Source organism: Microplitis demolitor, chromosome 9, assembly GCF_026212275.2.
Source record: "Microplitis demolitor isolate Queensland-Clemson2020A chromosome 9, iyMicDemo2.1a, whole genome shotgun sequence".
Taxonomy (NCBI): Eukaryota; Metazoa; Arthropoda; class Insecta; order Hymenoptera; family Braconidae; genus Microplitis; species Microplitis demolitor.
This window is the reverse complement of record NC_068553.1, coordinates 12,141,672-12,165,767: the sequence shown is the minus strand read 5'-3', so window position 1 is coordinate 12,165,767 and position 24,096 is coordinate 12,141,672. Positions and strand designations below refer to the sequence as shown.

General features: G+C 33.9%; 2 protein-coding genes across 2 annotated transcripts; both read left to right on the top strand.

Annotated features, from left to right (window-relative positions):
• Positions 1 to 4,828: 4,828 nt before the first annotated feature.
• On the top strand, positions 4,829 to 6,118 carry LOC128668549 (uncharacterized). Its single transcript, XM_053741709.1, has 4 exons — positions 4,829 to 5,053; positions 5,210 to 5,568; positions 5,665 to 5,954; positions 6,039 to 6,118. Exons 1-4 carry the CDS (start codon positions 4,829 to 4,831, stop codon positions 6,116 to 6,118), a joined length of 954 nt encoding a protein of 317 aa, XP_053597684.1.
• Positions 6,119 to 6,160: 42 nt separating this feature from the next.
• Positions 6,161 to 14,438, top strand: LOC106693515 (uncharacterized). Its single transcript, XM_053741708.1, has 4 exons — positions 6,161 to 6,497; positions 7,060 to 7,506; positions 7,579 to 9,361; positions 14,006 to 14,438. Exons 1-4 carry the CDS (start codon positions 6,161 to 6,163, stop codon positions 14,436 to 14,438), a joined length of 3,000 nt encoding a protein of 999 aa, XP_053597683.1.
• The last annotated feature ends 9,658 nt before the right edge of the window (positions 14,439 to 24,096 follow it).

Genomic DNA, 24,096 nt, shown 5'->3' with positions numbered 1-24,096 from the left:
AATAAATATGTGCAACATTGGAGTCTTATAGTTGAAGCTTTATCAATATTACTAAAAACATCGATTTTAGCGACTGAAGTATACTACGCTCGTCAATGCTTCTTTAGATTTGTATATGATATACCAAATTTATACGGAATACAACATGTATCGTTTAATACGGTTAAGGTCTCTTCTGATTCGAACTTTTAAAAAATGCATCATATGATGTAAAAAGCATTTCAAGCAGTCAATAGTTTCAATGTAGTAGACGCAATAACGGAAAAATAAGTATTTTTCCCTTTTTTTCGTATCTTACATTAGATGTTTATTGATTCAATGTCTCAGGTGTGGATTTTAAGAAAAAAAAAAAAAAGAAGTTTTTCAAGCTTTTGAGCTCACAAAAATTTCAATAATTGTCTTAGTTTTTTCTTATTCGAATATTTTGCATACTTCTGTACATAATAACTCACACAACTGATTAGTATTAATAAAATAATAGAATAAATACATAAATACAAATATCTATCGAAACAATTTATTTTCTTAATTATTTAGAATTAAATACAATTCATTACTCTAATTCTGTAGTATTAACTGGCGTAGCAATGAATAAACTATTATCTATTTTCATTGAAACACATACAGAGTTTAAGAACTGAACTGGAACAGCTATATAATCTTCAGTAATTCTGAACTCATACATATACGGTACAAGTACATTATCATAATCAGTTCTTACTTGAAAAGTATTGTTAAATTCAAAGTTTTTGATGATTGCGTAATGAGTAGCATGACAATGGCACGATTTAAACATTCACAATTTGTTATTTTTATAAAGCAATGAATTCTACCAAAACAAGATATCCCTGCATGGTCAGTATACTGTACATCAGATGATAATGTCTGTAAGTCTCGTGTATAGAGCTCAGAAATATACAATTTACCGTCTTTTAATAATCGGTAGTATTTTTTAATATTTCGAATTGGCAGTAAATGACGTACTGTAGTATGTAAATACTGTGGAAAATCATCGAAGAAAATATAAGTCCCAACGCTGTAACAACGCCTGGATAACTTTTCACAAATCTTTACTCCATATTTTCGAATAAAACAAAAATCACGAAGTGGTCCATCAGGTAGCTGTTCTTGATATTGTTGCATTCGGAGTAATTGACCATGTATACTTGCAATTTGGGAATCAATATGTCTGGTACCATGTATTAATCTTAAAAATTGCCCATTCAGGTCTTCGAATTGGTAACAAGAAGTTGACCCCAAACGTCCAATTCTACGAACAAATTCTGGTAAGTGCAGAAGTAAATGCACATTAATAGAACAATGCTGCAACCCATAAAGCGTTTCAAAGTCACAGACGAATTTATTTAATAATCTTTGTGCTGTATTTATCATTTCATGTGATATACTATCAGTATTAAGGTATGCAATACCAGTAACCAGTAGCATAAAATGTTCAAAATAAATATTTTGCATAATACTAAACAATACTGGTAGCAAATAATAAAAAAACCACATTCTTAGTTCATAAGCTTTCCAATGAGTTAATTCCTGTATTATTCGAGGCATTCGGAAAACGAATTTTGGTGGCTTTATGCCTATTAACCGATCATTGATCACTTGAATCACGGAATAAAGTGAATAACGAAAACTATTATATGTACAATCAAACCATAAAGTCAAAATTTTTTTGACCAAGCCACTATCGATGCAATGCATTTTATCTATTGCTGTCCCTGCTATATAAAATCTGGCATTAAGTTTGGTAGAGCACATGGCCCTTTTACACCGAGATGTTTTTTGTTATTCATTAATGCAATATTTCCATGCTCTCGGGACTGCTCAGACGTTCGCATCGTTGGATTTTCAGTGTATCTATAAACATGAGTCGTTCCTCATGTTGAACAACGAAAACTTTCTCCTGACTCTAAGCATTCTGGACAGCCGTAAAAACCATTAAATTGTTTAAAATTTAAGAAATGAGTTTTCGCTGGATTATCATGCGTGCCAAATAATAATGCTGCTTGAACACGAATTTCTTGTCCGCCAGATAAAACATAATTCTCTCCTTCGAAAAGCTTTGTAAGTTGAAAATGTAGCTTATCGATAAATAAGTTCGCATCTGGCTTTGTATCACCGAACAACAGACAAGCTAATATTAAATTATGCCATTTAGTGCGATCCTTGAAGGGTAATTCGTTGACAGTTAAGTATAACGGCGAAATGCTGATGCGTGATGATTTGAAAACCGGAACACCGTCCGTGTATCACATAAACGATATATTGTTTGGATTAGATAGGTAATCATTCCTTACAAGATTTTTGTATAAACATCCATCATAAACATGATTTATCGTATTTGGATCTAAATTTGGCTGACGAAAACGATGTTGCAATTTTTGATAAAATCCTATTCGCTTGTACATTTTTTGTAATTTTTCCACAATTGACAAGGTAATAAAGTGTGATGTCTTATTATTTAAACATTCTGGACAAACATAATTGAAAGAAGGTACACCTTTTAAGTAATTCGAACGCTAGTAATGCTTTTTATAATTGGTGAAGTTATTACTTCCTAAAGCAAAAAATTTTTTAAATTTAAATAAACTGTTTTTATGAAGTTCATCATTAAATCAGTGCAAATTGACAATAGATAAAATATCAATAAGACCTGACTGAGTGATGTTATGAGTAATTAATAGCGTCGCAATCAATAACATGCTCTGAGATATGGTCAATGGTGTTCCATTATAAAGAGGTAAATCATAATTAAAGTTGTTATTTTCTCTCAGATTCTCTTTTTCTTCCTCTTCATCAACAAAAATTTGTTTCACTTCTTCTTTTTCTTCTTCATAAACATTCAAACCAATATTTTCTTCATAACCTCTTACGTCACGATTATGATCCTGGGCTAAACGAACATTTTCATTTGGCAATATGATTTCTTCTGCCTATTTATATATGTTTTCAGGATTGGGATCTTCATCATTTACATTTACATCATCTCTATTCACAGCTACTCTTTGGTTAATCGGTTGGTATCGAACCTGAAAATAATTTTTCCAGTATCATAAAGAAACAGACACAAAATGAAAAATAATGTTTAATTTTCTGATTCCATTTTAGTAATTGAAAATCACGTTAAAAGATCCTTAATTTTTTGTGATCGAATTGAGCTTAGAAGATAAAAAATTTTCCCTATCAAGAGCTTACTTGCGGGTATTATTGAGCAAATTTTGAAAGTAAATTTTATGAAATACTGATAAATAAATTGATATATTTTAAACACCTGATAATTGTTACCTTACTTGATTCTCAATATTATTTTCATCTTCCATTATATTATTATTAATGTTCCTTTGGTTTATGGGTGGATTTTCAATCTTGAATTTTTATTTTTATGTTATTATGAAAAAATTTAAATAATTGATAAAAAAAAAAAAGTATTGTTTTATATATATTATATGTCAGAACATTTTCGTGATAAAGTTAAGTTTGAGTAATTCAAAAATTTGTGCTACTGGATATTTTTGATATGTCAATGAAAAAGTTTTCTAAGTATCTATATACTGCAGGTTACTTCATTAATTAAAATATAAAAAAATTTGATGGTTGTTCACTTACCGGATTGTCATTATTATTTTGATGAGGGTTATTATTAGTTGTTTTTATACTTTTGACGTAGTCTCTCTTTCTTCGTTTCGATAAATCACAGTATCTTTTACTAGACATTGTGCTTAAGAATAAACTACAGAATTATATTCTTAATTACTTATATTCAATATTTGTCTAAAATTGTAATTTTAAGAATTTAATAAAGAAATATATAATTTATTTTAAGAATAGTTTTTTTATTTGTTAAATATGCTGCAAGGTTACGTAATGACATGATATTTGAATATATCTTAATATATATAAATCTCGTGTCACAATGTTTGTCCTCAATCGACTCCTAAACCACTTAACCGATTATAATAAAATTCGCACACCATGTGCAATTCGATCCAACTTGAGAGATAGGATAGTTTAAATCTCAAATTATAGTCGCAATTTTAATTTATTGCTAATTATTTGTCTGTTATTATTTGACAGTCACAATTATCTGTTAACTCCAAATGATTCTAACAGATGTCGATACCTTTCGACTGGGTTGAGTAAGTAATCAATAGATGGCGCTGCTATGGTAAATCTACGAACGTGTCATTTAAGCTTCATTTTAACAGCATAATTACCACGTGTTGTTGACGCTATAAAATTAATTAAATTTATTTTGTAGTGAACGAAATACCGAATAATTCAATTATTTCCACTTTTTAAATTTTTGGTGTTATCATAGCCGGCCACGTGTTACTTAGACTGAAGTGTAAATTGAATTCATATTATAATGAAGATAATACAGTGAAATTAATCCTGTTTTTTACTTATTTGTGCTTCATTGATCAAAACATTATAATTTAATTTGAATATACGTATGTAAGTATTATCACATAATTATAAAATTTAATTAAAATGTCGACGCAAAAATGATACACAATTTCCTACACTTTTTCAATAGTTGTACAAATATTTTTTTTTATTGTTTTTATTTAACTTCTATTAAAAAATATTTAGCACTTATTATTTCAATGTGCTATGATAACAATTTTATTAGATTTTTTTTCTTATATTTAAACGATTAAATTAGTATTTCAATTTTTATTGAAATCATTATTTAAACTCTATAATTTAAATATTTACATGTCAGTATTATCGGATAATTATAAAAGTTAAATAGAATGATTTTCAATTTTTTTTCTCGTATATAAACGATTAAATTATTATTTTCAGTCAAATGCCACCGAAAAAATCTAACCTCAACAACGCGAGCAGCAAAGGGTCACGACGCAAACGTGTTGAAAGAGCTCAGCAATTACCAGAACAAATCGAAACAAAAAATGCAGCTCAAATAATCAAGAATGTAGAAAATCGTGCACAAGAATCTCCAGAACAGCGTGACGAACGTCTGCAACAGAATATTACGAGAACAAGAGCGGCACGAGAACGAAACATAGCTACAGTACGAGTACTAGATCGACAAAGGCAACGGATCAGCCGCTCATAAACACGTGCATCATTCGTTCGGCTTGCCTTTGAATATGCACGAGATATTAACTACTCAGCGCATTCAAAAATTGCTATCGGTGGAATCGATAAAGTATGTCAATATTGTCAGGCATTGAAGCTTCGGAATGAAGCAGCCGGCATGTGCTGCGCATCAGGAAAAGTTGTGCTGTCACCTCTACCCGCTCCGCCGGAGCCTTTATTATCCCTTCTTACTGGCAATTCAGATGATTCCAAATTATTTTTGCGTAAGATACGCAAATTTAATTCTTGCGTCCAAATGACGTCATTTGGGGCAACTAAAATTTGCGATCGTGCATCCGATGGACGTAATTTTGAAACTACATCCAAAATTCAAGGCCAGGTGTACCATAAAATCGGATCACTGATGCCAATGCCTGATAACAATCCGAAATTTCTTCAAATTTATTTTATGGGCGATTGTGAAGAGCGCGTGACGACTCGGTGCCTGTATAATTTTATTGAACAAGCAGAGATAAGAGCAATTGTGATATTATTGGAAACATTTTTGGAAGATCACAATCAACTAATTTAATTGATCAAAAGAGTTTCGCCACGACTGCAAAATGACAATTATCAAATCGTCATAAAAGCCGACAAAGTACCATTAGGTGAACATGCTGGTAGATTCAACGCTCCAACTGTTGATGAGGTTGCTGTTATCATGGTTGGTGATCCAGTTGACAAAAGATCTATAAAAATTACACGGCGAGACAACACTGTCAGTACGATTTCGGATCTACACCGTTCATATGACGCACTACAATATCCATTGATATTTTGGCAAGGACAAGATGAATATCACCTTAATATCAAACAGTATGATCCAAATACCGGTAAATTTGACAATTATCTATTTACTTTCTTACTGTATGTATAGATTTTAATTTCGTATTGCATTTTATTTTTTATTTTTTTAGGTGATTACAGAAATAATAAAGTTAGCTCAATGAACTACTACGCACATCGAATAATGGTTAGACAACATCAAGACAATTAAATCCTTCGATATCGTCAGCTGTTCCATCAATACATTGTTGATATGTATGCTAAGGTCGGAAGCGAACGCTTGCGATTCCTTCGATTCAACCCGGCAAAACTACAATCGGAAGAATATATTCACTTACGAGATGCTGTTGCTGGAAACATCGATGGAAATTTAAATCCCAATGACATCGGTAATGCTTTCATTTTACCTTCAAGCTACATCGGCAGTTCACGGAACATGCAGGAATACATACAAGATGCGATGACTTACGTACGTCATTACGGCCGACAGGATTTATTTATTACATTCACATGTAATCCGAATTGGGAAGAGATACAAACTTTACTATTGCCAGGACAACAAGCCATTCATCGTCATGATTTAACTGCACGTGTGTTTAAACAAAAATTGAAATCCTCAATTGATTTTATTGTTAAATATTCAATTTTTGGTATCACACGTTGTTGGCTGTATACGATAGAGTGGCAAAAGCGAGGTTTGCCTCATGCCTGCATTTTGGTTTGGCTTAAAGATAGAATTCGTCCTGAAGAAATCGATCAATTAATTTCAGCCGAAATTCCAGACCCATTAATTGATCGAGAATTATTTGATATTGTCGCCAAACACATGATCCATGGGCCATGCGGTGCTTTCAACATGACGTCACCGTGCATGGAAAATGGAAAATGTCAAAAAAAACTTCCCAAAGCCGCATACGAATGACACGATCACGGATATTGATGGTTATCCAATGCATCGCCGCAGAAGTACTGAGAATGGTGGCCACACATTGACAATGCGACTACCGAACATTCCAAATCAAGTTGAGTTTGATAATCAGTGAGTGGTACCATACTCACCATTGCTTTCAAAAACTTACAAAGCTCATATCAATGTTGAGCTTTGCAGTTCTGTTAAATCAATTAAGTATATTTGTAAATATGTAAACAAAGGCAGTGATTTGGCCATATTTGAAGTACAAAACATTAATAAAAATGACGAAATAACACGATACCAAATGGGCAGATACATTAGCAGCAATGAAGCTATTTGGCATATTCTCAGCTTTCCCATCCACGAAAGAGATCCTGCTGTCCAACATCTGGCAATACATCTTGAAAACGGTCAACGTGTATACTTCACTGAAGAAAATGTTCTCCAAAGAGCGTTCGAAGCTCCGAAAACGACTATAACTGAATTTTTTACATTATGTCAAAAACCTGATGTTTTTGGCCAATTCGCGAAGACATTGGTGTATGGTGATGTTCCACGTTATTTCACAAGGAACAAATCCAGTAAAAAATGGGAGCCACGGAAACAAGGAAAACGACATCCTTCCATTACAGGCATATTCAAAGCTAAGACATTGGGGAGACTTTACACGGTACATCCAAAGCAACGTGAGTGCTTCTATTTACGTTTGTTATTGGTGAATGTTCCCGGACCAACGTCTTTTGAATTTTGACGAACAGTTAATGGTCGAGTATTCAATACATACCAGGATGCATTTCGTGAACTGCAATTGCTAGAAGACGATAACCATTGGGACTTAACGCTTGCTGATGCTGCGTTGACATCAACACCGAATAACATTCGTCAGTTGTTTGCAATTATTTTGACGACATGTTATCCCTCACAAGCACAAACTTTGTGGGAAAAATATAAAAATTGTATGACAGAAGACATCTTGCACCGAATTAGACAAACAAATCAATGCCAAAACATAGATTATACACCAGAGATGTACAATGAAGCATTGGTCTTGATCGAGGATTTATGTGTTCTTATTTCAAATTTACCACTTAATCATTATGGTATGCCATCACCTAATCGTCCGGCCACCGACTTAGTCAATACCGATTTACAACGAGAAAATCAATATGACCATGGAAGTTTAGCAACAATTATCATGAACAGTGAACCATTACTGACAGCAGAACAAAAAATTATTTATGATCGGATTATGCTGGCTGTTGCTGCTGAACAAGGCGGTTTTTTTTTCTTGGATGCACACGGTGGAACCGGTAAGACATTTTTAATATCGTTGATTTTTGCCAAAATACGGTCGGAACAAAAAATCGCATTAGCAGTAGCATCGTCAGGCATTGCGGCTACTTTACTGGATAGTGGGCGAACAGCACATTCAACATTCAAGCTGCCATTGGACGTTCATAATAAACCAGATGCAATGTATAACATCAAAAAGAATAGTGGAATAGCTGCAGTGTTGCGGAAGAGTTCTATAATAATTTGGGATGAGTGCGCAATGGCACACAAATATTCACTTGAAGCATTAAACAGAACTATGCAAGATTTAAACAGCAATAATAAACTTTTCGGTGGTGCTATCTTACTTTTGTCTGGTGACTTCCGGCAGACCTTACCGGTTATACCTCGCTCTACTTTCGCGGATGAGATTAGTGCATGTTTGAAACAATTATTCTTATGGCGAAGTGTTGAAACACTTCGATTGACCATAAATATGCGAGTACAATTGCAAAATGATCCATCAGCACAAATATTTTCCGAACAACTACTAGATATTGGGAATGGTAAAATAGAACTGCAACCAAATACGCAATGCATTAAACTACCAGACAATTTTTGCACTGTTGTTCAGGATAAAAATGAATTGATTCAGAGTATTTTTTCGGATGTACAGAATAATTATTTGAATCATGAATGGCTTAGTCAACGGGCGATTTTGGCATCCAAAAACGTTGATGTTGACGAAATTAACTTCCAGATACAACAGTTGTTACCAGGCGATCTGATGTCTTTTAAATCAATCGATACTGTTGTTGATGAAAATGAAAGTGTAAATTTTCCGATTGAATTTTTAAATTCATTAGATATCCCTGGAATGCCACCACATAATCTTCGATTAAAGATTGGTTCCCCTATTATTCTCCTCCGTAATTTGACTCCACCTCAATTATGTAACGGTACGCGTTTGGTCATCAAAAAGATCACCGGAAACATTCTTGAAGCAACCATTTTGGCTGGGAAGTTTAAAGGAAAAGTGGTCCTGCTGCCACGTATTCCGATGATACCATCAGATTCTACCATACCCTTCAAAAGGCTACAGTTTCCAATTTGTTTAGCTTTCGCCATGTCTATAAATAAATCTCAAGGTCAAACAATGTCCATTTGTGGTTTAGATTTGGAAAATCCATGTTTTTCTCATGGGCAACTATATGTTGCGTGTTCACGTGTTGGGAAACCGTCGAATCTATTTGTGTTAGCTAAAGACAGGTTGACCAAAAACATTGTGCACCGATTGGTGTTAAATTAAATTAAAATTGTATTTATAATTCAAAAAAATAGATATTAATGTTTAAAAGTTTAAGACTGTCTGCCTTGCCTGCCTCATTCATGAGTTTAAGCGTCACATGTTATTTACTGTATTATACTTATGTTTGTTATAAAATTAAATGGAAATAATAAATCTGATAAATTTTGATTTTGTACCTATTGATTTCTGCTTAATATCAAGTGAAAGAACATTTTAATTAATTGTGTTCAGCGTACTTCCCCTTCAAATCTCAATCTAGTGAATTTGTATACCAACATCAACATTTTCGTCTTTGTTCGTAAATAATTTCATTGTACTAAAGGGTTATAGTAGTAGAAAGTCAAATAAGGAGATCACCACATTTTTTTGCAAATACCATCTGTGTGGAAAAGCATAGCGGACTCCGTGACTGATGTTCTCTTATTGTTCCTCTTAGATTGTTTACTATAATGTAATATAACAAAAACTTTAGCCACAGCAACACGTGGCCGGGTCAGCTAGTATTCATATATATTATATGCATGAGAGTGTGTTTACACGCGAAACTCTTCATTAGTTACGTCGTGTATGGCGCGAATATTTGAAATGATAATTTTTTTGTATACATCGATTTTTACGATTACAGAGAGTAATTATTTTACAATAGCTTATGTAATCTCACTTAAATAAATATTTTCACTTAAATGAATGTACCCTAAAAATTTATATTTTAAATTAATAAATTTCCACAAAAGGAATCATGGCTGCACATATCTAGATATAGGTTGGATTCGGCTTGGACGTTTGCACGCTTTCAGTACACATACATACATATAACATCACATGTATAAGGCTGTGGGATGTAGTGGTGCTCACCGTGCTCAGAGCGCCCAAGAAGAATCTGAATATGACTGCAAGCTACGTTCCGTTGTTCTTGTAAAAGAAGGACGCATACAAATATGTGGTGGGAGATTAGTGTCTTCGGCTCCGCTATTGGTAGCATTGCTTAATTCTCTCGGTTCCATGCTTGCATTTATAAGTCGTTCAAATAAAAGACAACGCGTTCAAACTTGTTCAACGATTGTGCAATAAACAATTATTGTAGTCTTCAAATAAAGTTCGTCACTAAATTCATCAGGAACCGTAAGTATTACTTCAATAATTTATAAAAATATACTTTCTTCCATAATTATTTTGTTGGCAACTGTTCTTTTATATTATAATTTGATAATAAAAATAAATTATAGTTATAAGAAAATTAAAATCTCTTAATTATAAAGTTTACTAGAAGTATATTTGTTTAAACTTGTAATTTATAATGATTTATTGCGACGTATCAAAATTTGATTTATCCTATAGATACACTCGAGTATTTTCACATATCGTTTAATAAATTACATCAAAATTTATATCCTAGTTACAAGATACCTAGAGTTACTTCAGCTTAATAAAATTCAAAATAATCGTCATCAAATATTAAAACATTTTTATAAAATTTAACTTCATTTGTTAACTTATTTCTTTAGTCAGATTTTTTTTATAACGACGTGGAACACATTTAAGTTAGAATTTATTTTCGCTTGCTGTTTCCTTTGTTGCAAGACAAAGACAGAACTCTCGTATATTATAAAAAAAAAAAAATTAAATTAAATAAACGCTAGCTTCCTTCGTTGTTTTAGAATTATATTTTTATCTTTCTCTTTCTTATTGGGACTTTTTTTTATGATAATGTCACGGGAAATGTATCCTATTGCCTCTTATTCAATGCAGAAACTTTAATTACCTCTTGATTTAATTTATTTGATCTGAATTTACGGAAAAGAAAAAAAATTTTTTTTTTGTTAACTTTACTTCACATATATTAAAAAAAAAAAAAAAATATTAACCTTGAGTGAGTCAAAATCACATTAAATTATTAACTAATATTTGGAGATATATATATATATATATATATATATTAAAAAGTAAAATAACAGTGCACTTTGAGTTGCCAAATTTGAGTGTTAATTGCTACTATTTGAGTTTGCTGATCTAATGGAACCAATACGCATTCTATATTGCAATGATGACTGTAAGTAACTTTGGTAAATTCATTGGTTTTTAGTTTTGCTTTCCTGCGTTGGTGGCCATTTGCAATCTCGTGACCATAAGAGAGATAGCGAGTCTCCAGTATTAATAAAGTTCACAAGCATACAAGGAAATGAATGATTATGGAACTCAGTGAATATTAAAGTATTAAGCGAATCTATTTATTATTGTTTATTAATGTTAAATAGTGATTTTGGAAAATATTTGAGTATTATTTATTATTATTTCACGTAGTGAATATTATTTTCTTATGACTAATCATGTGCGACTGGGTTCTTAATAATCATTTATAATTTAGTGAATTGTTTCCTGATAACTAATTATTATATGCGATAATAATTACCAAATTATCATTTATTTTGAAGGATCTTTATTATCTTTTATTATTAATTTAAAGTATTACTGATATAATTATTATTTTCCGGCGCTTATTATTATTTTTTTATTATCACGTGTGAGTGATACAAGAATTTACAACTATTCTTATTTTATAATTATTATTGATTCTCATAATTGTTGATATCATTATTATTTTTCCGAAAATACTGTTGTTGTGAATTCTGTGTAACATTCACCAGTGGAAAATTTATGAAACTATTTACTGGAAATATTTAAACATTATTTTGAGATGATTATTTTAATGTTGTTTTGAAATCTCACGTGCGAGTGATCCGATAAGTCACAATTATTAAATTATTATTTTGTGAATATTATTATTTACCAGTATTTGTATTTTTTTTAAAATCACGGGCGAGGGATAATATTGTTTACATGCGATAAACTATTTTGTGTTTAAGATATTGATTGTCTATTCTTCATTATTGTTATTTTTATTTATATACGCATACCAGTAATATTTTGTGTAAGTGCTTTATTATTATTTTAATTTGATAATGTTATTTTGGATATGCGATACAACTGAGTATTTACTTTATTATTTGAAATATATTTGAAACAAATGGCCATCAACCCGATAGTTATTTAGATTTTAGTTATTTGAATTGCTGCTATCTTTTTCTTGCTTTCCTTTTCCTAAAATCTGAAACTGCTTCCCTGTCATTTATTTTTATTTTCCTTTTCATTCTCTCCGTTGCATTCTATTTTTGAATTTGTTCGTGGGGCACATAAACTGGCGCCCAACTAGGATTTCTAAGCCAGCCTGAGCAGAGCTGCGTGTCCAGGAAGATCCGGGATATCTCCAGGTGGGACTTTTGGTTTGTTATTATTTTTTATTTTCAATTTTTCACCAACAGAGGGCCATAACGGCTATTGAGCACCAACAACACTCCGCCGTGAGATGTGTGAAATAAAAGCGAACGTTATAAAAGTTATAGGCCAGCAAACTCCTCAGTCACAACGTTAGTGACACCTTTCTTACTAAAAATAATAAGAGCAATCAATGGAAGCCATAAATACTTAGCCGGATAGCCATAAGCCTCAAAAATGGGCCGAAACCGGCAAAAATCCACATTTTCACCTCATATTGTTAGAACAAAATATAAAAATATTAAGTAATAGGACAACAACTGCTCCGGTGACTCGAGAGAGACCCCAATCACGGTTAAATTCATAGGAGCAATTAATGAAAGCCATAAATTCTTAGCCAGAGAAACATAGGCCTTAAAAAAATGGCCACAACTTGCCAAAATCCAGATTTCGAGCAGATATTCTTAGAAAAGAAAATGAAAATGTAGTTATAGGCCAACAAACTGCTTAAGCGCGTCGAGGGTGACATTTTTTACAATAAAGATGATAAGTGCAATTGATGGAAGCCATAAATTATTAACCAGAGAGCTATAGGCCTCAAAAATTGGCAAAAACCAGCAAAAATCATGATTTCGATCTCATACTCTTAGAAAAAAAAATGAAAATATAGTTATAGGACAACATCTGCTCAGGTGCGTCACGGGCACCACCTTCACAGTAAAAATAATATGAGCAATTAATGGAACCCATAAAGTCTTAGCTAGATAGCCATAGGCCTCAAAAATAGGCCAAAAGGGCCAAAATCGAGATTTCAACCTTATATTCTTAGAAAAAAAAAAAATTATAGAGTTATAGGCCAACAAACAGATCAGGCAAGTCGAGGGTGACACCCATCACAGTTAAACTCATGAAAGCAATTGATTAAAGACATAAATTCTTAGCCAGAGAGCCACAGGCCCCAAAAATGGGCTAAACCCGACCAAAATTTATCTATAAATTGTCTTATTGAGAAGTTTTGCATGTTTTAGGTTTCCACTATATCAAATTGGTGTATTACCGTACGATGGACGGTGTGGCTCAATAAGTTATAGATTAAATTCAACGGAATATAGTATAGTGCGGATAGCTCAACTGGTAGAGCACTCGGCGCGATACCGACATGGTCTGGATTCGATTCTCAGTTTGGGTTATCTATATTTTTCCCAATTTATCTATAAATTGTCTTATTGAGAGGGTTTGCATGTTTTAGGTTTCCACTATATCAAGTATACTCAAAGTCAGTACTATTCGGAAGAGCTGAAGATTTTGAAGGATGTTGATTCTCTAAATAGAAATCTTCGTCTCGCTAAATTGATTCCCTACGTCGACTACAACGGAGTACTCAGAGTCAGCGGTCGCTTGAAAAATTCGCTGCTGGATGAGGAACAGAAAAATCCAGCCATTTTACCAAGGTCATCACATTTAAGTACGCTATTGATAGATCGTTCGCATCAGAGAACATTCCACGGGGGAACTCAATTGACTTTCGCTGATCTACGCAGATCCGTCTGGATAGAAGGCGGTCGAGTTCCAGTTAGATCACATATTTTTCGTTGCGTCGTGTTTACGAGACATAAAGGTCTTCGTACACAACAATTAATGGGACGATTGCCATCTGCCCGTGTAAGACCATCTAAAACATTCCTACACACTGGAATAGATTACGCTGGGCCAGTAGTACTCAAGACTTTTCAAGGTCGAAGTGCCAAAATTTATAATGGATAGATCGCTGTATTTGTATGTTTCGCTACGTCCGCTATACATATTGAAATTTTCACCAATTAGATAACTGACGCTTTCGTCGCAGCATTTCAAAGATTCACTAGTTGAAGAGGCGACTGCAGTACCCTTTACTCGGACTATAGTACAAATTTTGTAGGAGCAGACGCCTCGCTAATGAAAGAATTCGCAGCAGGATCGAGACAGCTAAAAGAACTTCAGTATTTACACGCTACAGATGGCACAGACTGGAAGTTCAACCCGCCAAGCGCTCCCCGCTTCGGTGGCAACCGTGAAGCAGCCGTAAAGGCAATCAAGTTATATATCATACAAACTATTGGTGGATCCCTATTGACTTACGACCAACTCGCTTCTGTCTTAACACAGATTGAGGCTGTGTTAAATTCAAGACCGATTGCTCCGCTATCTGAAGATCCTGCAGATTCAACCGCTTCAACTCCTGGCTATTTCCTCATCGGTGAACCGCTAATCGCTGTACCTGGACCCTCTCTATTGGAAAGTAATTCAGCTACGTTGTCACGCTGGCAAGAACTACAACAAATGTTCCAGAGATTTTGGATTAGATCGTCATCGGAATATCTACAAAGGCATCAATCAATATCGAAGTGGCATAATCCTCAAAACAACATCAAAGTGGGTTCGTAAATCTTGTTGACTGATGAAACATTCCCACCATCGAAATGGCCGCTTGCACGAGCACTCACATTACATCCAGGCAGAGATGGCCTGACTCGAGTACTACCAGTTCACTCTCCAGAAGACAATCTAGTCAACACCGTCACCATCGCTGGGGAGAATGTTCAGTCACGAGCTCGACTAATTTGAATTAAGCTTCGTGCATTTCCAGGAGTTGCCGAACTCGCTACTGACGGAAGGGCAGAATAGTGCCGGGTCACTTGCTATCTGGGCCCGGTAAATACAATTTCCAACTCATGGCCATGTTAAGACGCCATGAGAACCCGCTACAAGCCGGCCAATCACGTAATTTCTTTTATATTGGCCAACCAATGAGAGGCGTCGCTATCAACTACTTCCCGTTGGCGCGCTTTTAAGCTAATGGGAAAATTAGTTACATGCAGCAAGGCTGCCACGTCGACACCAAGCTTCTTAACGATTCAATGACGCTACCATCTTTACATATTCTAAAACGTGCTTTGCTACTTTTGCTACCTCGTCTTCTAAAACCGCTTTGATAATTCAATTCTTGTGTAATATATCTAAGGTGCTACGCTAGCTCCTCTCAAGATTTAGCCAATATATTAAGGCTGCTATTTACTATAAGTAAATTAATTGATTGTTATTTATAATATTATTATAAATAATTACCGCATTTATAACGACTCTGATGCCGTGTTAATTTTATATACGTGAATCTTTTCTTGTGTTTTTGCATTCGCTATCACGTTATTTATACAGCCGCATTCTCTATAAAACATACGTCTTACAATTTTCAGTGTAAGTAGTGTAAATAAATCTCTAATTTATTTCTCGATAACAACAGCGTAATTTTTAATTGTTTCATTCCTCACGCCTAAACCAGATCCATCTCTGTTTATTCCCTCATTTTTCACCAATAAACTGCTCATACTTGGCGAGGGGGACACCGTTCACACTAAAAATTATAAAAACAATCGATGGAAGCCATAAATACTTAACCAGAAAGCCATAGGCCTCAAAAATGGACCGAAACCGGCCAGAATCCACATTTTCACCTCATATTCTTAAAAAAAAATATAAACTTATAGGGCAACATCTGCTCAGGCAAGTTCAGGGTGACCTTCTTCAGTGTAAAAATAATAAGAACAATTAATGGAAGCCAAAAAGTCTTAGCCAGAGTTCAATAGGCCATAAAACTAGGCAAAAACCGGCCAGAATCTAGATTTCGACCTCATATCTTTAGAAAATAATAAGATATTATATACTAATAGGCTAAGAAACTGCTCAGGCATGTCGAGTCTGACTCCCTTCACAATAAAAATCATAAGAACACTTGATGGAAGCCAGAAAGTCTTAGCCAGAGAGTCGTAGGCCTCAAAAATGGGCCAAAACTGTCCATAATGAAGATTTCAAGTTGTTATTCTTAGAATAAAATATAAGAATATAAAATTATAGGCCAACAAACTGCTCAGGTGTGTCGCGAGTGATCCCTCCACTCTCAACATGATAAGAGCAATTAAAAGAAGCCATAAAGTTCTAGCTAAAGGGCCATAAGCCTCAGAAATAGGCCAAAACCGTCCAAAATCTAGATTTTAACTTCGTATTCTTAGAAAAAAATATGAAAATTTAAATTTATAGGGAAACAACTGCTCAGGCGAGTCGAGGGTGACCCTCATCATAGTTAAAATCATAAGAGGAATTAATAAAAGCCATAAAGTCAGCCAGAGAGCCATAGACTATAAAAATGGGCTAAAACCGGCAAAAATCTAGACTTCAACCACGTGTCTTTAGAAAAAAGGAAGACATTATAAAGTTATAGGCCAAGAAACTGCTTAGGCCCGTCGAAGATGACCCTTTACACAGTAAAAATCATGAGAGCAAATTAATAAAGCCTTAAAGTCTTAGCCAGATATCCATAGGCCTAGAAAATTGGTCAAAATTAGCCAAAATCCAGGTTATCAATTCATATTCAAAAAAAAATATATAAATATATAAAGTTCAAGGGCAACAACTGCTCAGGCGCGTTGAGGGCAACCCCCTTCAGAATAAAGGAATAAGAGCAATTAATAGAAGCCATAAAATCCTAGCCAAAGGCCCATAAGCCTCAGAAATGGGCCAAAACCGTTCAAAATCTAGATTTCAACTCCATATTCTTAGAAAAAAATATGAAAATTTAACGTTACAGGGCAACAACTGTTCAGGCGAGTTAAGGGTAATCCTCATCAGAGTTTAAATCATAAAAGTATATAACAAAAGCCATAATTTCTTAGCTAAAGAGCCATAGGCTTAAAAAATTCGTCATAACTTGCCAAAATCTAGATTTTTACAGCTTATTCTTAGAAAATAATATGAAAATATAAAGTTATAGGGCAACAGCCGCTGAGGCAAGTTGCGGCGACCAATTTCACAGTCAACATAATAAGAACAATGGATAGAAGCCATAAAGTCAGCCAGAGAGCCGTAGGCCTTAAAAAAGAGCCAAATCCGGCTAAAATCAAGATTAAAATCTCATATTCATAAAAAATAATATGATAATTTAAATTTATAGGGCAACAACTGCTCACGCGCCTCAGAGGTGACCGCCTCTAAAACAGTAATTATAAGAGCAATGATAGGAAGCCACAATTTTAGAGCCAGAGAGCCATACGCCTCAAGAATGACTCAATACCAGCCAAAATCCAGATTTCGACCTCATATTCTTATAGAAAAATAATAAATTATTAAGTTATAAGCCGAAAACAAACTGCTTAAGCGCGTCAAAGAAGACCACTATCACAGTAAAAATCATGAGACATGTAACGGTGGGCCCTGGCTATTGCGTGTCCAGTAACCACGAACCACAGTTAATGAATTTTTCGGAATAAATTAATTCAACTAATAATAAATTATTAAATATAATTAGAAATTAAAGATTATCTTATTGCTGGTTCGGAAAACGGGAAAACAGGTTTCAGGATGTAGGTAAACTCGTTCTGAACGGGCACGTGGCTGAAATATAACTTTTTCTACGTGACGCTGGTGATCAACTAAATTTGTTATTATAGACTCATTTAACTTATACACTACTGGAAAAAATTAAAGGATCAAATAAAAAAGTACAAATTTTTTGGTGATTTTCAACAGGCCGTAACTTTGAGAGAAATGGTCGTACAAGGAAGAAAAAAAAGGAAATTGTAGCTCCAAGTGTTTACTTTTCAGATTAGAACTTCAAAAATTCTTAGCGCCAGCAGTTTTTGAGTAATCTTAGAAAAACCAGCGACAAAAAAATTTTCAAATTTTTTTTACTTTTTTTTTTGGTCTACGGGCGTGAGAAAATTTTTTTTCGCTTAACCACTATAAGTATCGGATACCATCGTTATTCAGCTTTAATTTCATTTTTCATAGACCTTGATGCGTCCATTTTCGCCAAGATATCGGTCTTCAAATGGAAAAAGATCCTTTTCTCTTTGATTAGCGATATCTCAGCAACCAATGATCGCACAGAAAGTTAATGGTGGATTTTGAAAACTTAAATAAATTCTCTTGAATGATTAGCCACTGTTTTTTTTGAAAAAAAAAAAAAAAATTTTTCCTTTCGTCACATGAAATTGAAAATGCAACAAAAAAAGGGCTTTAATTGGTTTTTTGGAAAATTAAGCGCTGGATCGAAAATATTGTGGAAATCAATGATGTTGAGTGTGCATTTTACAGTTCAATTTGCCCACTAAAACCCTACAAAGAGCCAAATTAATCCAACTAGCCGTTTTTTTGTTTCACTCGATCGAATTTATGAAAAAATTAACGGATCACGTTTTTTGCTCTGAAAAGCTTATAATCTTTAACAAATGAAAAAAAAAATTTTTCCGAGTTTCGCCCACATTTTCGTTTCAAACAGTGCTCAAATTTTTAAAAAATAAAAAAATTAAAAAAAAAATTTTTTTTTTTGTAATTTTTTTTTTTACGATTTTAAGAAATTTAAGTGACCATGAAATGCAGCGAAAGAAACGTTGTGAAAATGGTTGGTCTCTTAAATGTCTTCAAGTTGTTAAAAAAAAAATTTTTCAAAAGAAAATTTATTTTTTCTTAAAATTTTTTAATTCCTCAAAATTGGAGCACTGTTCGGAATGAAAATGTGGACGAAGCTCGGATATTTTTTTTTTTCATATTGTTAAAAATTATGAGGTTTTCAGAGCAAAAAACGTAATCCTTTTTTTTTTTTTCAAAAATTCGATCGAGTGAGACAAAAAAACGGCTGGTTGGATTAATTTACTGTAAAATGCACACTCAACATTATTGATTCCCACAATATGGTCGATCCAGCGCTTGATTCTCCAAAAAACCACCAAAAGCCCTATTTTTGTTGTATTTTCAAGTTCATGTGACGAAAGGAAAAAATTTTTTTTTCGAAAAAACAATGGCTAATCATTCAAGGAAATTTATTAAAGTTATTGAAACCCACCATTATTTTTCTGTGCGATCATTGGTTGCTCAGATATCGATAATCAAAGACAAGAAGATCCTTTTCCATTTAAACACCGATATCTCGGTGACAAGTGGACGTATCAAGGTCTATGAAAAATGAAATTAAAGTTGAATAATGAAAGTATTCAACCCTTATAGTGGTTAAGCGAAAAAAAAATTTCCCCCGCCCGTAGACCAAAAAAAAAAAGTAAAAAAAATTAAAGAATTTTTTTGTCGCTGGTTTTTCTATGATTACTTAAAAACCGCTGACGCTAAAAATTTTTGAAGTTCAAATCCGAAAAGTGAACACTTGGAGCTACAATTTCTTTATTTTTCTTTCCTTGCACGACTATTTTTCTCGAAGTTACGGCCTGTTGAAAATCACCCAAAAATTTGGACTCGAGATCGATCCTCTTTGGTGAAATCCTTACGAGCTCCTCGGACTCGATGTCGATCCTCTTCAAGCAGACGTTGCACACTAAACCACCACAATCACTCAACAATTAAATTTGGTTTTCGTTAACCAGACGAAGGATTATCAGAAATATTAATAAAATTAATAATTCAGTTCAATTTTAATATAAAATTTGTCACGATATTTTAATATCGCGGCAGTCTCGCATCAGGTCGGTGAGCAACAGAGGGCAGCACACGCTGCTCACACGTCTCATCCGACACTGTATTATAATTGTTGTTTGTTCATTTATAAGATTTTATTTAATTATTGTATTAATAATACTTAATTGATTTCTTAGGTGTGAATTGTGGTTAAATCAGGAGATTTTACTGATTAAGTTAAGCATATATTTGGTTTTTGTAGCGCTGGGGAAAATAGTTGCGCATTTCATTTATGTGCTTATGATTGTTTTGAATTGGTTGGCGCATGCGCGTCAACGCAACAGTTGGTATCCGTAGATTTATTTATTATAAATAAATCTACTAGTTTCATGAATAAATCATTGGTTGATTTATCGGTGAATATTATTAAGAATTAATTAGGGAAAATACAATTGGTCATTTAGCGTCGGGAACTTGATAAACTACACGGCCACAGTTATGTAGTACGTTGGTGGTACTGTAAAGCAATAACATGCGACAGTTGTATATCTCTATTGGGTAAAGTGAGATATACGACAAAATGGCGTCGGCCTAGGTGCCGGCGTGAGATTCACGTGCTGCCATGGTCAGACGTGGGATAGTCTCTGTAAGAGTAGCGTGTGTGCTCTGTTACACTAAATTAATTATACATTTGTCGCCATTTGGTATTTCGTGTAAATAATATACACCCATTGGCATTAGTTGAGCATTTGTTAAATTGCATAAAGGAAAATACATTTACCGTATTAGCGTGCAACCACGGGAGTTGAATAATACGTAAACTGTAAGTACTTTTTGGCTAATACATTGGCGTGTAATTTTGGTTCCCGAGTTGGTGATCATTTGTATATAGCATAAGAGTAAGAGAGACAGAGAATTCTGAGTATCAGTAACTGGTCATAAGCATATAGTGGAATGCGTGAATATTATACCCAGTGAACACAAATACAGTCAGTGAAATTATTCAATATTTGAGTATTATTTATGAATTATTATTGATTTGATTTATTAATTATTATTCAACGGAATATTGCTTACGAATTAGTATTATTTAGCGTATTGATTATTCCTAACTTGAATTATTAATTATTATTTATTTGAATATTGATTATGAATTATTATTACTTTGCGTATTAAGTATTATTAAATTGAGTTATTAATTATTGTTAATTTGAAGTATTATTATATTTATTTGTGAGTTGATTCATCAAATAATTATTTTATTATTTGCGTTCAAAGCAGAATTATTTTGAAATACTGTAAATTCACCATTGGAATTTACTGGGAAGTTGTATTGGGAAATACTTCAAATTCTTATCCAAGATTATTTATCTATTATTTCCTAATTTACATTTGTTTATGTTCACGTGTGAGTGAGACTATTAATTATTAATAGCTATATGTTTTACAATACATTTATTGTTTATGCAATAGTATTATTATTTGGATTAAGTTCATATGCGCTGAGACAAACCGCTTTTCATTTCGCGATTTTTACCAGCAGCCACCAGAATTCGCGGGTTGAACCCTGGCTTAGGCTGGCCTCTAACAAATTTTATTTTACTTGGGACAGAGCAATGGGCTAGAGTTCTTGCAAAGCAAGGACCCGCACTTATTCAAACTCGGCAACGTATATAAAAATCTGTTGACTCACCTCACGGCTTATTATTTATAAATTATTCCTTATAATTAATTTAATTATCGTATATAACTTAATCAATCAGTATTATGTCTTATTAAATAATTTTACCAGTATTTTAGGATATGATTAAAAGGTAGTAGATAGAATATGAAATTATACAGAAAATATGCAAGTTTATTGCCAGTTATAATAATTCTCAATTACTTACAATAAATGTCGCTGAATAATACAATGTAGGTGGTCCGAATAACAATGGATGGCCACGTGAAAAGCGTTGGTTGTTATGATCAAAGAATACACTGATTTTATATTTTTTTATTAATACGCTGATACTACAAATGTATCAGCAGCAACGTACTAATGGACTTAACAAATTAAATATGCCTTAGTCTCAAATAATAATAAGAATATACGATATGTAATGAAATCGCAAGCTAAGTTGCCAGTTAGATGTACAGTATAATAACTAAATTAAATAATAAATGAATATAATGCAAGTAAATTGCCGGCTAATATTTAATTAAATTAGACTATTCGAATACGTCTAGACGCTAATAGATCCAAGATCGAAGTCTGAATTGTCTAACCGATAATTGAGGGTCTGGGACTTGCCGCTGAACTCTGTCCCCACTTCACCCTTACGGTCATGCGTCGATGTGAAAATTAGTCATGTGACCACGGCACTATGACTTGGGTAGTTTCAGACGACAAGAAGACGGGGAAAAATGGGAACCGCAAGGCTGAGGACGACGAAGACAATTCACATTGTCTCAATCCCCCCCACTAAGCCAAGGTTACCCTTTTGACCTCTTGTCTAGGTTGTCTGAAAATATTGCGAGTAGATCGCCAGAGATGCAAGTAAATTGCCAGATATGCAAGTAGATTGCCAGATGTGCAAGTAGATTGCCAGTGATTCTTATACAATAGTTATATAAAAAATATGTACATTAAATTATTTACATTAAATTATTTACAGCAGTGCGAATAAATCGCTTGAAATTGCAAGTTTCAAAAATTTTGCGAGTTAATCGCTAGTAATGCAAGTAGATTGCCAGTATGAATTTTAAACTTGAAGTGCGAGTCGATCGCCGGCTGTGCAAGTATATTGCCAGTGAATTTGAGTGTTTAAAATGCGAGTCGATCGCCAGCTATGCAAGTATATTGCCAGTAAAAAAATAATTTTGAAAGCGATCGCAAGCCGCTAGGAGTATTGTGACTTAAATTCCAAGTCCAGCCACTCTAATCTCAATCCCACTTCGATCCTGGGACCTCGATCTGGATCCGGAAATCTTTACAACTTACGAACTAAAAAAAATAAAATATACAATAAAATAAAAATATAATTTTAAATATTTGTTTCCTACAGCCTCTGGGCTGTAAAGAAAGAATAGTAAAAAAAAATTTTTTTTTTTTTTTTCTCTGCTACCAACTGCTACTGGACTCGAAGCTGTAATTGAAAATTATTACAATTGGCAACAATAATAAAATGAATTAATGAGATGAGTATGAGATTATGTATGTGTTTTTATTTAGATTTACAGTCTAAATCGGTAACGTAAGATATTTTATTCTAGTTTCTTGGTAGCGCGCAGGTGACTACGATGGAAGCGCTCAATGTCCTCCGGAGTGTACTTCGTTGAGATCCAATCTTTGTACCCCGGGTATCTGCGATTACAAAAGTTGCAGTGTGGGTCAAATAATTGGCTTGGGATGCCACAGCCTTGACAACGTCCCCGAATATAGTCCTTGTAGTTCTTGTCGTGTGGACGGAAGCACGTTGCCGTCGTCACTTGGTCCTGATAGCAAACATGGCACATGTCGGGTCGCCATGGTAATTGACATTCGGCAATTTTGTGGTCTCGTTGCCGACAATTCTGACACGCATTGGAGATGAACAACGACTGGGCTTGAGTCGTTACCGTCTGTGTCCATGATTCCCTCAATTCGGTATGGCATATTCGAGGCTTGACAGTGACACAAATTTTCTCAATTGCTTTACAGAAACTTGTGTAATCCAGAAAGTGAATACCATTATGGATCACAACTTGTGGTGTTGGATCTGTTGTGGCTGCGATGGAGTTTGATGCTGGAGTAGGTGGTAAGCCAGACAAAAATTGTTTATAAGCCTCTGTAGGTTGCAATGGAACCTCATACCTTGGCGCTGGAGCTGTCTGCGAATACGGTAACGAATTGGCGAACGTTACCATCTGGATCTTCGTTTTAATGTCTTTGGAAATGGCTCCCGAAGCTCGTAGTGTCGAAACTTCCCTTTCCGATAGCTCTTGGCGAGACATTCGCCTAGCAAGC

Coding starts and splice junctions, on each gene's coding strand:
- LOC128668549 (XM_053741709.1), top strand. CDS start 4,829: ATGCCACCGAAAAAATCTAACCTCAACAACGCGAGCAGCAAAGGGTCA. Junction 5,054..5,209: donor GAGAACGAAACATAGCTACA/GTACGAGTACTA, acceptor CAATATTGTCAG/GCATTGAAGCTTCGGAATGA. Junction 5,569..5,664: donor CGCGTGACGACTCGGTGCCT/GTATAATTTTAT, acceptor ATTGATCAAAAG/AGTTTCGCCACGACTGCAAA.
- LOC106693515 (XM_053741708.1), top strand. CDS start 6,161: ATGTATGCTAAGGTCGGAAGCGAACGCTTGCGATTCCTTCGATTCAAC. Junction 6,498..7,059: donor TCGTCATGATTTAACTGCAC/GTGTGTTTAAAC, acceptor ATGTAAACAAAG/GCAGTGATTTGGCCATATTT. Junction 7,507..7,578: donor CACGGTACATCCAAAGCAAC/GTGAGTGCTTCT, acceptor TTTGACGAACAG/TTAATGGTCGAGTATTCAAT.